The sequence below is a fragment of the Oncorhynchus mykiss genome, chromosome 29 (genome assembly GCF_057628025.1).
Source record: "Oncorhynchus mykiss isolate SJ-2025 chromosome 29, ASM5762802v1, whole genome shotgun sequence".
Lineage (NCBI taxonomy): Eukaryota > Metazoa > Chordata > Actinopteri > Salmoniformes > Salmonidae > Oncorhynchus > Oncorhynchus mykiss.
Window position 1 is genome coordinate 36,485,758 of NC_143050.1, and position 15,404 is coordinate 36,501,161.

Sequence of the window (15,404 nt, forward strand, 5' to 3'; positions counted from 1 at the left end):
TGCCTTTGGCATGCTGCAAGGAGGCATGAGGACTGCAGATGTGGCCAGGGCAATACATTGCAATGTCCGTACTGTGAGACTCCTAAGACAGCGCTACAGGGAGACAGGATGGACAGGACATCATCCGTGCAGTGGCAGACCATGTGTAACAACACCTGCACAGGATCGGTACATCTGAACATCACACCTGCGGGACAGGTACAGGATGGCAACAACAACAGCCCGAGTTACACCAGGAACGCACAATCCCTCCATCAGTGCTCAGACTGTCCTCAATAGGCTGAGAGAGGCTGGACTGAGGGCTTGTAGGCCTGTTGTAAGGCAGGTCTTCACCAGACATCACCGGCAACAACGATGCCTATGGGCACAAACCCACCGTCGCTGGTTCAGACAGGACTGGCAAAAAGTGCTCTTCACTGACGAGTCGCAGTTTTGTCTCACCAGAGGTGATGGTCGCATTCGTGTTTATTGTTGAATGAATGAGTGTTACACAGAGGCCTGTATTCTGGAGCGGGATCGTTTTGTAGGTGGAGGGTCCGTCATGGTCTGGGGCGGTGTGTCACAGCATCATCGGACTGAGCTTGTTGTCATTGCAGGCAAACTCAACACTGTGCTTTACAGGGAAGAAATGCTCCTCCCTCATGTGGTACCCTTCCTGCAGGCTCATCCTGACAGGACCCTCCAGCATGACAATGCCACCAGCCATACTGCTTGTTCGGTGCGTGATTTCCTGCAAGACAGGAAGGTCAGTGTTCTGCCATGGCCAGCAAAGAGCCCGGATCTCAATCCCATTGAGCACGTCTGGGACCTGTTGGATCGGAGGGTGAGGGCTAGGGCCATTCCCCCGAGAAATGTCCAGAAACTTGCAGGTGCCTTGGTGGAAGAGTGGGGTAACATCTCACAGCAAGAACTGGCAAATAAACGTGGTTGACAGTGAGAGGATGTTTATTTTTTTGCTGAGTTTATGTACAAACATATGTGTGGAGCACAGGTCAGCTGCTTGTTCACCTGCACCCACCTGTTTATGATTCTGATAAAGATAGCACCTCTACAGACAGCAACTGCGCGTTCCCATTCTCTCAAGACGCTGAAAGAAATAAATCATATTTCTCCACTCCTGTTCCCAAATAAAAATGTAGCGTACATTTGGTGTGTCATTTTACTGCAAGAAATGCTTAATGTGAGAGGTCATAGACCTACAGTCAGTGTCCAGATTTCAGTTTCCATTTAACCCATCTAAACATCAGGCTACAGTTCCCTTGATGTGCCATAGGCCTATTTGAAGTTCCCGTCATGTGACTGTTGAATTTGTGTAGCGCCTCACAATCATCACATATAACACAGCCGGCACTGCTATCATCCTCTTTTCCCACTTTTTCTTTATTCAACCCGCCTGCCACCCACCTTCATCCACACAATATTTAATTTCCCCTAAACCCACCCGCTCCGCGGCTATAACCGCAGGGACCGCGGGTTATGAGTCAACCCACGCATCACTAGGGGACACGCGCACGCACGCACGCACGCACGCACGCACACACGCACGCACGCACGCACGTAAAAAGCAACCCTAATTCCCTACATAGGGCAATACTTTTGACCAGAGCCCTATTGGCAGCCAAAGGCTCCCTGTTGTAACGTGATGACACCTGCTGAAGAATCCACCCCTATTTACCTATTTTCCCTTTTCCAAGGATTGTGAAAGGTTGGCCCCTGTGCAGGCTCAGACAGGTAATCTGCCGGGAAATGTCCCTGTGGTACAGGAATTTTTAACGCTCTCTGTCATCCTCACTCCGAAACACACACACCTCTCTTACTCACTCCTTTTCTCCATAAATACTCCTCGTCTCTCTCTATTACTCGTTCTGTCTCTCTCTCTCTCTCTCTACATGATCTCTCTCTCTATTACTCGTTCTGTCTCTCTCTACATGATCTCTCTCTCTATTACTCGTTCTGTCTCTCTCTACATGATCTCTCTCTCTATTACTCGTTCTGTCTCTCTCTACATGATCTCTCTCTCTATTACTCGTTCTGTCTCTCTCTACATGATCTCTCTCTCTATTACTCGTTCTGTCTCTCTCTACATGATCTCTCTCTCTATTACTCGTTCTGTCTCTCTCTACATGATCTCTCTCTCTATTACTCGTTCTGTCTCTCTCTACATGATCTCTCTCTCTCTCCATGATCTCTCTCTCTCTCTCCATGATCTCTCTCTACATGATCTCTCTCTCTCTCTCTCCATAATCCCTCTCTCCTTCCCTCCCTCTCTCCGGTACGATGCAAAACTTGTCTAGAATAGAATAAAAATGTAGGATTATATATCTAGATCAGGAATTCCGACAGCCTGTAGTGTTCAGATGTAATGGATATGGCTCAGTCTGCAAAAACACATTTGGTCAAATTAGACTCCCTTTGTCCCTCTCATCATAAACTTTCTCTCTCTCTCTCTCTCTCTCTCTCTCTCTCTCTCTCTCTCTATCCTAACTCTCTCTCTCCCTTTCTCATTCTGTTCCTCTATCCATAAACTCTCTCCTTCTGCTGCTCTCTGTCTCTCCCTTCGATCGCAGTACATTCTGGCAAACCGTCGTGCATTTCTATAATGGATACTAAAACACAATCACACTTGGGAAATCAAGCTGGTGGTTCTGCACAAGGCAAAGGAAATTGGAAAAAGCCACTGGGCACAAACTGGTTGAATCAACGTTGTTTCAAGGTCATTTGTCAACGTTGTGCGATGTGAAATCTATGAGGAAAATACATTGGATTTGAAAAAAAGTTATCAACATAAACTGTTGTTTTGAGAGTGAAATTCCAACCACAGGATTATGTCATCATAGTTACCAAAGACAAACCTTGAAATAATTATGTTGAATTTGCACATAGAACAATGTCAGATCTTCAATGTTATATCCACTATCTGGAATAAAATATATAGGATGGGCAGCACCTCCTACTGGAGAATTGATCTATCTACAGCTACCCTTTCAGTTCCAGAGTTTTATTTACCACGCCCTACTTAGCGATGATATTTGTCACTGACTACCAATGTGCTATCGTGAGAATAATTGTTGAGAGATGTCCACTTAAAAACTAAATAGATTCACTGTTGCTATCAAAGTTATTCCGCTCATATATCATCAATGATGCTATTAAGGCCGACATAGCGTTTGCAAATCAACAGCTATCGTTTCAATTCAACCCAGGAATCAACCAAATAAGACAACACGTAGGCCTAGGGCTTACGAATTGTGTTTGGTTGTCAACGCAACCAAATATCAACATTTGAAGGAGATGTATCATCTGCTTGGATAGTTCCATCTGTGCCACTGACTTAGTCTGGCTTTAATTCCAGTTTGTCTACAAAATGAATCATTTATATGTTACGCCTCTGTCTCAACCTAAAATCTACGTTAAAGAATAGGACATTATTTAAAGTGCATTTTATGTTTGATTTGATTTAGTCCTATTCTCTTAAATGCGATTTTTGGTTGAGATGGAGACGTGAATCCAACATAACAATTACTAATTTGAAGACAAACTGAATACTGTAATTAAAACCAGACTAAGCCGGTGGCACAGATGGAACCATCCAAGTAGAATATATATCAACTTTAAAAGTTGATATGTGTTTGAGTTGACAACCAAACACGATTCAATGTCACTTTAGAAACGACAATAAATAGCTTATAAACTTGTCGACAAGGTGACAAATTATGTTTTGGATTCACGTTTCCAACTACAGCAGTGGTCACTATTTCAACCACATTTGCGATCGACTGGTTGATCTCCAAGGCATTCCTAGTCGATCACCAAACATTTCTGTAAAAAACCCAACGATACATGAAAAAAAGATATATATATATTTTCGAGTTGTTGGCAGTAGGTGCACTTCAGCAGCCCTCGCGCCGGGAAGGCAAAGTGTTTCCATTTTCAACCATTTCATTTGTTTGAAGGGAAAACTCTTGCCTATGCGGCAGGCCCAGAGAGCAAATTCCAAATCCTGCAAACAAACAATCACCTGCCGCATTTTATCACCAAATTAAAACACATATTTAAAAAGTGTGTCCCGTACTTCAGTCAAACTTCCCATTCATTTGATGAGAATCGACATTCCAACCTGTCTCTTCTACAGTCACGTTGCACTTGTGAAAATATATAGAAGCTATCATATCATATCACGACCCCATGTGAAAGTGGGGTCACAAGAGAAAATGTACACTTGGTTCATAGAACGATAGCCGCTAGATGCAGTTGTAATAAACAGAGCGGTTTCTGTTATCTTCCTACAAATGTGGCCCTACCTTTTGAATGGTTTAGGCTCCTAAATAGAATGAACCCATCACTGAAAGGAAAGACTCAAGAACACGTTGAAGTCGAAGGTTACATACACTTAGGTTGGAGTCATTAAAACTCGTTTTTCAACCACTCCACAAATTTCTTGTTAACAAAGTTTTGGCAAGTCGGTAAGGACATCTACTTTGTGCATGACACAAGTAATTTTTCCAACAATTGTTTACAGACAATTTATTTCACTTATAATTCACTGTATCACAATTCCAGTGGGTCAGAAGTTTACATACACTAAGTTGACTGTGCCTTTAAACAGCATGGAAAATTCCCGAAAATGAAGTCATGGCTTTAGAAGCTTCTGATAGGCTAATTGACATAATTTGAGTCAATTGGAGGTGTACCTGTAGATGTATTTCAAGGCCTACCTTCAAACTCAGTGCCTCTTTGCTTGACATCATGGGAAAATCAAAAGAAATCAGCCAAGACCCCAGAAAAAAAATTGTAGACCTCCACAAGTCTGGTTCATCCTTGGGAGCAATTTCCAAATGCCTGAAGGTACCACGTTCATCTGTACAAACAACAGTACGCAAGTATAAACACCATGGGACCTTGCAGCCATCATACCGCTCAGGAACGAGACGCATTCTGTCTCCTAGAGATGAACGTACTTTGGTGCGAAAAGTGCAAATCAATCCTAGAACAACAGCAAAGGACCTTGTGAAGATGCTGGAGAAAACAGGTACAAAAGTATCTATATCCACAGTAAAACGAGTCCTATATCGACATAATCTGAAAGGCCGCTCAGCAAGGAAGAAGCCACTGCTCAAAAACTGCCATAAAAAAGCCAGACTACGGTTTGCAACTGCACATGGGGACAAAGATCGTACTTTTTGGAGAAATGTCCTCAGGTCTGATGAAACAAAGATGGAACTGTTTGGCCATAATGACCATCGTTATGTGTGGAGGAAAAAGGGGGCGGCTTGCAAGCCGAAGAACACCATCCCAACCATGAAGCACGAGGGTGGCAGCATCATGTTGTGAGGGTGCTTTGCTGCAGGAGGGACTGGTGCACTTCACAAAATAGATGACATTATGAGGAGGGAAAATTATGTGGATATATTGAAACAACATCTCAAGACATCAAGTTAAAGCTTGGTTGCAAATGGGTCTTCCAAAGGCACAACGACCCCAAGCATGCTTCTAACAAAGCGATACAAGTCAGTAAATAGCAGTATTAGTCTGAAAGATATAAGGTCATTTTGTCAAGCTTGTGAAGCTCTCCATGTTCATTAAAGGGATACCTTGTCAGCTCAGTTGTTTATTCAACATATTTGCTGATACTTCACTCAATCCCGATTTTCCTAAAACAGCTGCAAATGTGGTCTCTCGTTTCAAAACAGTGTTCTAAGTGCTCTTTAATTAGCGTGGGGGCGGGGGGGGGGGGGTATTCATATAGGCTACACTGTCCCACAAAATCATATCAACTGTAATGTAACATGTAATCTCAACTGCAATCTAAGTCATTTGGTTCTGCTACTAGATGAAGCGGTGACGACACATTAATATGTTGTATAAATAAACCACAGATCTTTGTTTTTCCATTGAAATGTGGTAGTGCTTTTACATGGTTGCAAGCATAGAGATAACACATTGGAAATTCAACTAACTTTTGGCTCTCTTTTTGAGTGGGTGAATATAGGTTGTAATCTCGTTGATCAACGTCTTAACCAAATAGGAATGATTAACCAAATGATCCACGTTGAAATGACGTGGTGTGCCCTGTGGGTAGTGTCAAATAGTCTGACTCTCACTGTATCACCTTGGCAGACTTTCTTTCAGAGTTTTTCAGAGTTTTTCAAAAGGTTGAACGTACATATCGTTAGGACCGTAAGAAAATCAATATGTCAGTTGATTGATAAGAAAAGCCATGTGTGAAACATGAAACGTAACAGTTGAATTAGATCTGTAAACGAACAAACCCTATGTTAGGATTATGAATTCTATGAATTATTACTTTATGTCTCCCTTTACTCAGTTACAGATGGCTTTTTTATACGTACAAACTTTGACATCTGCTGAAGGACATAGCTAGTCGAAGTTAGCTAGTCAAGCAAGCAACTCTAGCCCAGACGTTAGAGTTGCTTTGAAGCTTCCGGTTTCATTTCCAAAATAAAAGTCTAGAGCTTGTTTAAGAACTGCATTCGATAACGACATTCGACGTAACAATAACTGCATTCGATACCAGTAGATTATGTAGTATAAGCTTGGGCCTTCAGCAAATGACTTGTGTGGGAATGATACTATAAAGACACAGAAGAGCCTTGTCTAGAATAACCGCCTGAGCAGAAAAAATAGAAAGTAAATGTGATTTATGCTAGGCCTATTCCACTATCTAAGTATGCCATGCTGTTGTGTTATTTAATGGCCATATATTTTATAGCCGCGTGGGGCTACTGTGGTGATCATGTAACCTAATGAATCACACTCCTTCCAGGATTTGGGAGCACGGACTGTAGGTCTTATATTAGGCATTTTGACTGCTGTATTTGCTAATTCCACTCTGTATGGAGGCTTGTTATAGCCATTCGCGTTGCACAACCCCATCACGCAGAGGCTATATCCATATCAATGAATGAAACAAAACAAAATATTGATTTAAGTCTTGGCTATAACCTGTCCTGAGGGAAATAGCCAAGGGGTCCCAAATGGTCAAGACTATCTATAGCCTATTCTTATTGCCAGATCTGTTTTTCCCTATCAGCCACTGCATGTGCTTCTTCAACTATTTAGTTTAAGATGTATTTAGAGGCTATACTTAGAGGCCTGTGAGCTAGATTCTCTCTTTAATTGGAGGCCTATAATAAAAAGTGTTGTGATGGAGGGAATAGCCTATATGGAGACTACCTAATGTCAGACTTAGCCTACGTTTAACATCTACCTCGTTCGTTTCAAAGTTAATATGTTCTGAATTTTAAAAATCATATTAACCCCGCCTACAAAATATGCTTTGGCAAGATTTTGAGTGATGAAATACATATCTAAATATTCTATATTAAAACATTTTGAGTGGCCAAGAGCGTTCATACATAATTCAGATTCCCCAAACATGTAGTTTATTCTATGTTTCATTATTCCTGGTAGATACTACTGGTTATGTTTCATTCGCGTTGCACAACCCCATCACGCAGAGGCTATATCCATATCAATGAATGAAACAAAACAAAATATTGATTTAAGTCTTGGCTATAACCTGTCCTGGTAGATACTACTGCTTATGATTCATTATTCCTGGTAGATACTACTGGTTATGATTCATTATTCCTGGTAGATACTACTGGTTATGATTCATTATTCCTGTTAGATACTACTGGTTATGATTCATTATTCCTGGTAGATACTACTGCTTATGATTCATTATTCCTGGTAGATACTACTGGTTATGATCCATTATTCCTGGTAGACACTACTGGTTATGATTCATTATTCCTGGTAGATACTACTGGTTATGATTCATTATTCCTGGTAGATACTACTGGTTATGATTAATTATTCCTGGTAGATACTACTGGTTATGATTCATTATTCCTGGTAGATACTACTGCTTATGATTCATTATTCCTGGTAGATACTACTGCTTATGATTCATTATTCCTGGTAGATACTACTGGTTATGATTCATTATTCCTGGTAGATACTACTGCTTATGATTCATTATTCCTGGTAGATACTACTGGTTATGATTCATTATTCCTGGTAGATACTACTGGTTATGATTAATTATTCCTGGTAGATACTACTGGTTATGATTCATTATTCCTGGTAGATACTACTGGTTATGATTCATTATTCCTGGTAGATACTACTGGTTATGATTCATTATTCCTGGTAGATACTACTGGTTATGATTCATTATTCCTGGTAGATACTACTGCTTATGATTCATTATTCCTGGTAGATACTACTGGTTATGATTCATTATTCCTGGTAGATACTACTAGTTATGATTCATTATTCCTGGTAGATACTACTGGTTATGATTGCAGACAGAGCCAAGAGAATGGGATGGTGCAATATTGAATTAGTCATATTTTGATAAGGTGCACGCATGGGGATGTCCACGTCACCCAGAGATATGCCCATGCTGTAGAGATATACCTATTGGACTGAAACATCACTGTTGTAGGCATAATACAGCTAGTGGTACAGCTGTATCCATTCCATTAGCTACCTAAATGTGAAGTCAACTCAACTGAGTATTAGAGAATGGAGATTTTTAACTTGAAGATGCGCAGGATACCTCTTTCCGGTTTCCCTGACTTCGGTTTTTTTATACTGTGCTATGCTTGTTCGAGTAGCACTCCGCACAGGCTGTTTGGTATAGGTTGTTTTTGTTGGTAAGATGAAACGGACAAAACCCTGAAAGGTATTATTGTACGTCAGAATTGCAACACAAGATTAGTTCAAGCCTACATTTTTTTGGACCATAATCGTAACATGGTGTTTGTATGTTCACAGATGAAATGTCACGTTTACGTTTCATGTTTCACACATGGCTGTTCTTGCGATCCTAACGATAAGCACGTTCAACCTTTTGGCAGCTATCTGGCTCCATACTCTTAGATCATGCATTTCTCTTACTCCCCTCCCCTCCCCACACAGCAAACACACACACATTATCCTTTTCAGAAACACTATGGTATTACATTGTCTTATCTCAGACCCATTTGGGCACCAATTTGTTGTCTCTCAGAGGAAAGGAGATCTTTAACTAACTATATTTACACTTATATTACCCCCTCCCTTCCCAAAACCCTGGGATTGTGTTTTTCTTATTTGATGAAATATCATCTGTCTTGTCATTGTGTAAAGACACACAACTGTAACCTGTAGTCAACAGGTCTGGTCAGGCTGCAGCTGTTGTCTTAGCTGGAAAACACACATCATGCATGCACTCTCACACGCTCACACACACACACACACACACACACACACACACACACACACACACACACACACACACACACACACACACACACACACACAACTAAAAGGTGAACCATATGACCATCAGATCAACCTGTCCTGCAGGTATTGTTATGCAATGGTTGTTTACTTACCCAAATGACCTGTTAAACAAATTAAACTGTTCACATTTGTTTGGTCGAGCATCCCAAGGTACTGTTGTCTTTGGTTGTTAGCTAAAGGTAACTTCCTTTGATGATGCGGGTGCTGTTTTACACCAGCATAGTAGTTTAGTTTAGCAGCTTCAATTGAAATTATGGTTAGCCTAGAACCCTAAATAAAGGCTACAAAAGAGCTACAATATATTGTAACGGGGTGGTACAGTACACGTATAGCCTGTAGCTCCAATATTGCTACTATAGCCCACATTATATCTATAGGCTCCATGTACATGCTGCAAAGATATTACTCATGTCGGGCTAATAGAGATAGGCTATAGCGGTATCTTTGTTTCATTGATCCTTACCTGCAGGTCAGCTTTATCCAGCTGTGCCTCCTTCTCTCCAACATCGCTGTCACTACCACTCGCTGAAGGGTCCGCAACCAGCCTCTCCAGGCACGAGGACCCCAGCGAGGAGCTCTTGTGGTGGGATTGCACCAGCTGTACTAGCGTGGGCTTCGGGATTCCCGAGCCGCCAACGACTCTCTGTGTGTCGGGCTGCATCGGCTCTTCGCCCGCCTGTCTGGAGCTGTGGCTGGTGCTCGGGTCCACTTTGCCGCAGAGGGGCGACTCCTGCAAGTCCAAACCCACCGGTTCAGAGAATAGGTCGGGCTGTGAGGAGGAGATCACACGATCCAAAACAGGGTGTTTTTTCTTCTTCCGAAACATCCACAATGATCCCTTCTCCTTTTTCTCATCTGGGTTTCTGGCGCTGAGTTTGGGGCTAAGGATGGGTTTGGCTCTCGCTTGAAATTGTTTCCACATTGTGTTTTGCTGGGACGAGGACGAGGAGGCTTCATCGTCGTTCTCTTCACTTCTCTCCATTCTCTCCTGCTCGTTCTCTCTCTGTGTGGTGCGCTGCTGCTTTCGAAACGATAAGTGTCACAGCATGATGGACTGACAAGGCGCACTGGAGACCAGCAGCTATTGCGCATTACGCAGTTTCTCCTTTGAAGACACCGCAACGTTGCTTCGATGAATTCTGTAGGGTAGACCAATGGAGTGAGTGATAGTAGCCTAATTGCTTTACGCGGAAGTACGCTGATTTGCCGTGAATGGTAGGCTACTCTGCAAAGGGGGTGTTTGCATTTTGCCCAGATGTTTCAAAACAAGCGTATTCAACAGCCCGCAGGGTGCCAAAAGATTCCTGTCTGTACACCAGGTAGACTACAAACTAATATGCCTGTGCATAATAAATGATCAAATTAAAATTACATAATGTGAGTAGCCTACTATCAAACTAGACATGCTGTTAATGTATACCAAGCTGGTTAAATAGATCTATTTAATCCAGGGGTGTAGGCATGGGTGGGGCTGGTTGGGCCCAGGCCCACCCACCAAAAATAAAATGCTCTTTAATTAAATGTCAGTGTTCCAAATGGGACATTATTTGTCTTTTTACATACACATGCAAAAACCCTCAGATATAAATCATTGCAAGAAGTGCACTCAGTTAGTCAGATTTTACTAAATATAACAGAACAGATGACATGGAATGACATTCACTCTCACTGGATGGTTTGCCAAAAATTATTAACTGAAAGCCACACACCCAATAAACCATGAATATGACTGCATTGAGGCATATGTCACTGTGCCTCTGCGGCTATTTGCACCATGCCTCTGCCTATTTCATTTGTTCATTTAGAAAATAAGAGAGTTCATAGTACAGTGCCTTTATCACAGTCAACACACCTATATTTGACCTTTAATTAACATTAAAAATGCATAATTTTCTCTCAGTTATCACGTTTCAGGTAAGACCAAAATGCAGACTGTGTTGAAGTAACAATGTTTATCACAGCTACAGGGGCAGGTCAAGACAGGCAGAGGTCGATAATCCAGAGTAGTGGGTCAAGGGTACAGGACGGCAGGCAGGCTCAGGTCAGGCAGAGGTCGGTAATCCAGAGTAGGGGCAAAGGGTCAAAAGGGTCCAAGGCAAGGGTCAAAACTAGGAGGGTGAGAAAACGAGAGACTGGGGGAAAGCAGAATCTGAGACAAAACGTTGGTTGACTTGACAAACAAGACAAACTGGCAACAGACAAACAGGGAACACAGGTATAAGTACCCAGGGGATATTGGGGTAGATGAGCGACACCTGGAGGGGATTGGAGACAAGCACAAGGATGCGATGAGCATTAAAACTGCACATTTATCGCTCTACCCATGGCAAAATATGTAGAATTGCAGGAAATTTGCTTTAAAACCGTAACACTTTCTCTCAGCATCATGGCAAAAAGTGAAAAAATAGCATGAGATTAGCTATAAAACTGCACATTTTTCTCTTTGCCCCCCGGCAAAAACTGTAAAATATCTGGAAGTTAGTCGCTTTCCCCCTCCCAAGTTTCTGCAGGCCCACCCACGAACAAATTCTTGGCTATGCCACTGATTTATGCAACCATTGCCCCTGACCACCTTTAACAGATAGGCCTTATCTGAAGTCCCTCCATATAATGTACACTGAGTGTATAAAACATTAGGAACACCTGCTCTTTCATGACATAGACTGACCATGTGAATCCAGATGAAAGCTATGATCCCTTAATGATATCACTTTTTAAATTCACTTCAATCAGTGTAGATGAAGGGGATGAGACAAGGAATACTTTTTTGCCTTGAGACAATTAAGACATGGATTGTGTATGTGCGCAATGCCAAATGCTAATAGTACTCGATAAAACTAAAACTTTCATTAAAACACACATGCAGGGTACTGAATTAAAGCTACACTCGTTGTGAATCTAGCCAACATGTCAGATTTTTAAAATGCTTTTCGGCGAAAGCTTGAGAAGCTATTATCTGATAGCATGCAACACCCCGAAATACCTGAAGGGGACGTAAACAAAAGAATTAGCGTAGCCGGCACTACACAAAACGCAGAAATAAAATATAAAACATTCATTACCTTTGACGAGCTTCTTTGTTGGCACTCCTATATGTCCCATAAACATCACAATTGGGTCTTTTTCCCAATTAAATCCGTCCATGTATACCCAAAATGTCAATTTGTATAGCCCGTCTGATCCATGGAAAAGCTCTGTTCCAAAACGTAACGTCATTTTTTAAAATTAAATAAGTTGCCTATAATCTTTGACAAAACACTTCAAACTACTTTTGTAACCTAACTTTAGGTATTTGTAAACGTTAATAATCGATCAAATTGATCACTGGGCGATCTGTATTCAATAGCAGCTACTCTTGAAATCATCGTCCTTTGTCTCTCTCCCATAAGTCTCTTCCTGTTTACTGGACGAAAGGAAGGACCTATTTCTCATTCCACCAAGGATTTAAACCAATGAAAATGGCAGTACTGGCGACATCGTGTGGAAGCTGTAGGAACTGTAACCTCACCGTTATCTATTTTCTCTTGCGATAGACATCTCAGAGACTGGCGGATGAATACTTTTTGGGGGTTTTTGTGACCAGGTTTTTCTTGGGATTTCACTTTCTGTTCACGTTCTGTTATAGTCACAGACATTATTTAACCAGTTTTAGAAACTTCAGAGTGTTTTCTATCCACACATACTAATCCTATGCATATACTATATTCCTGGCATGAGTAGCAGGACGTTGAAATGTTGCGTGATTTTTAACAAAATGTTGAAATAATTCAGGGGAGCCCTAAGAGGTTTTAATGCAACCGCTGTGTCAAACTTTACGGAAAAAGCATAATCTGAGTACGGCGGTCAGAGCCCAATCCAGCCAAAGAAATATCCGCCATGTTGGAGTCAACAGAAGTTAGAAATAACATTATAAATATTCACTTACCTTTGATGATTTTCATCAGAATGCACTCCCAGGAATCCCAGTTCGACAATAAATTACTGATTTGTTCCATAAAGTTCCATAAAGTCCATCATTTATGTCCAAATAGCCACTTGTTGTTAGCGTGCTGCACTACGTCCAGACAAAAACTCGAAAAGTTCCGTTACAGGTCGTAGAAACAAGTCAAACGTTGTATGGAATCAATCTTTAGGGTGTTTTTAACATAAATCATCAATAAGGTTCCAACCGGAGAATTCCATTGTCTGTAGAAAAGCACTGGAACGAGAGCTAACTCTGTCGGGACCACACGTCACGAGCCTGAGACACTCTGCCAGACCCATGACTCATTCAGCTCCCATTCCCCCCTCCTTTATAGCAGAAGCCTGAAATAAGTTTCTAAAGACGGTTGACATCTAGTGGAAGCCTTAAGAAGTGCAACTTGACCCCATAGACACTGTGTATTTGGTAGGCCAAGCTTTGAAAAACTACAAACCTCAAATCCAACCACTTCCTGGTTGGATTTGTCTCAGGTTTTCACCTGCCATATGAGTTCTGTTATACTCACAGACATCATTCAAACAGTTTTAGAAACTTCAGAGTGTTTTCTATCCAATACCAATAATAATATGCATATATTAGCATCTGGGACAGAGTAGAAGGCAGTTCACTCTGGGCATGCTATTCATCCAAAAGTGAAAATGCTGCCCCCTATCCCAAAAAGCTAAACAGCTTCCCGTGTGTATCAAAAATGGTCCACCACCCAAAGGACTTCCAGCCAACTTTACACTGTGGGAAGCATTGGAGTCAACATGGGCCAGCATCCATGTGGAACGCTTTCGACACCTTGTGAGGCTGTTCTGAGTTTTCCAGGTTCGTGTCAGTCAGTGTTGAGCCGAATCGAGTCTTTGCAAGAGTCCGTTTGGAAAATAACTGCTCACAGCAGTAGGTCGTCCCGAACTCAGATGCAAATTTAAGTGCATGTCTCCTCAGAACAGGAAAATGCTCAGCGCTAACGTACATTTTGTAGATTATTGTACCTGGTGTTGAGCTCGTCATTGCTTTGCAGCTAAATGACTTTGTGTTGTAGGCCATCCGTCACATCCACTGGTTCCACGTTAAACGGGGTTGCAAATATGTTCAAATCCAGTTGTTTACTTTCACATCCTTAAACCACTCCCAAAATGCCTTCGTGAGCTTTCCACACTCACCCGTATATTCCGACATAATCTCAGGCTCTTGTCCTTGTAGAGTAGGACCCCAACCCCTTTCTAGTTGGACTTGCCACAGCTTTAATTTTGCTTCGAACGATTTCACATTTAACAGCAGATCGCTGAGAAGCTGGTTCGGCCCTTGGAGCTTGACGTTCAAATTAGACAGATAATTGGTTATGTCCACCATGAAGGCCAAATCACACATCCACATGTCATCACTCAGTTCCACGACAGGTTTCCCCTTCATCTCCATGAATTGTTTAACTTCATCCTCATACTATACTTCGTCCGTAAGGCCCAACCATCGCACCTCACAGTGGTAAACCAGATCACCATACTCCGATTCAAGATCACTCCATAGCTCCTTAAACTGCCGGTTGTTCAGACGTTTGCTTTTGATAAAATGGATGGTCGACACTACAGTTGCCATTACGTTGTTTGGCTTCAGGGACTGTGCACACAGACTTTCTTGATGTATGATGCAGTTGCATACAATTAAATCACTTGGATCAAGACTGAGACAACTCATTTATTTTTTCCCTAATGAGGTTAACCCCTTTTTCGAGCCAACCATCTGTAGTAAGGCCACTAACATTTTTCAAACCGTAGCTCAAATTTGCTCATAGCCGAGACAAGTCTCTCAAACAAGTCCTCACCTCCGGTGGTGCCATGCATGGCTTCCAAAGACAGCAATTCCTCCCTGGTGTCAAACTCAAAATGGCAAATTGGGCAGTATTTGTTATGTCAGTTGTTTCATCGCATGCCAAAGAGAAAAACTAGAAATTTCCTTAAATGTTTAAGGACTAGAGTCCATAAATGTTTTTCCGATATCTTATGTCGTATGTCAGTTATCCGCTCCGTGACGATTCTTCGAAACAAACTGACAGTTTGGAACAATTTAACTTTGTCTGGTGCAAATCTGCAGTGGCAAGAAGAAACTCTTATCCAAATTCTCC

The 15,404-nt window shown here is 41.8% G+C and overlaps 1 protein-coding gene across 3 annotated transcripts in view; it reads right to left on the reverse strand.

Moving 5' to 3' along the window:
- Positions 1-10,729, reverse strand: part of LOC110509626 (multiple C2 and transmembrane domain-containing protein 1) — a 45,192-nt gene extending 34,463 nt beyond the window's left edge. For 2 of the 3 annotated variants that reach the window (XM_036967669.2, XM_090227106.1), the window contains exon 1: positions 9,779-10,729. In XM_036967669.2, the coding sequence (XP_036823564.2) occupies positions 9,779-10,297 (519 nt within the window). In that variant the 5' untranslated portion in view covers positions 10,298-10,729. The remainder of the gene's footprint in view (positions 1-9,778) is intronic. The other variant, XM_036967670.2, reaches the window with a different exon arrangement.
- Between the last annotated feature and the right edge of the window lie 4,675 nt (positions 10,730-15,404).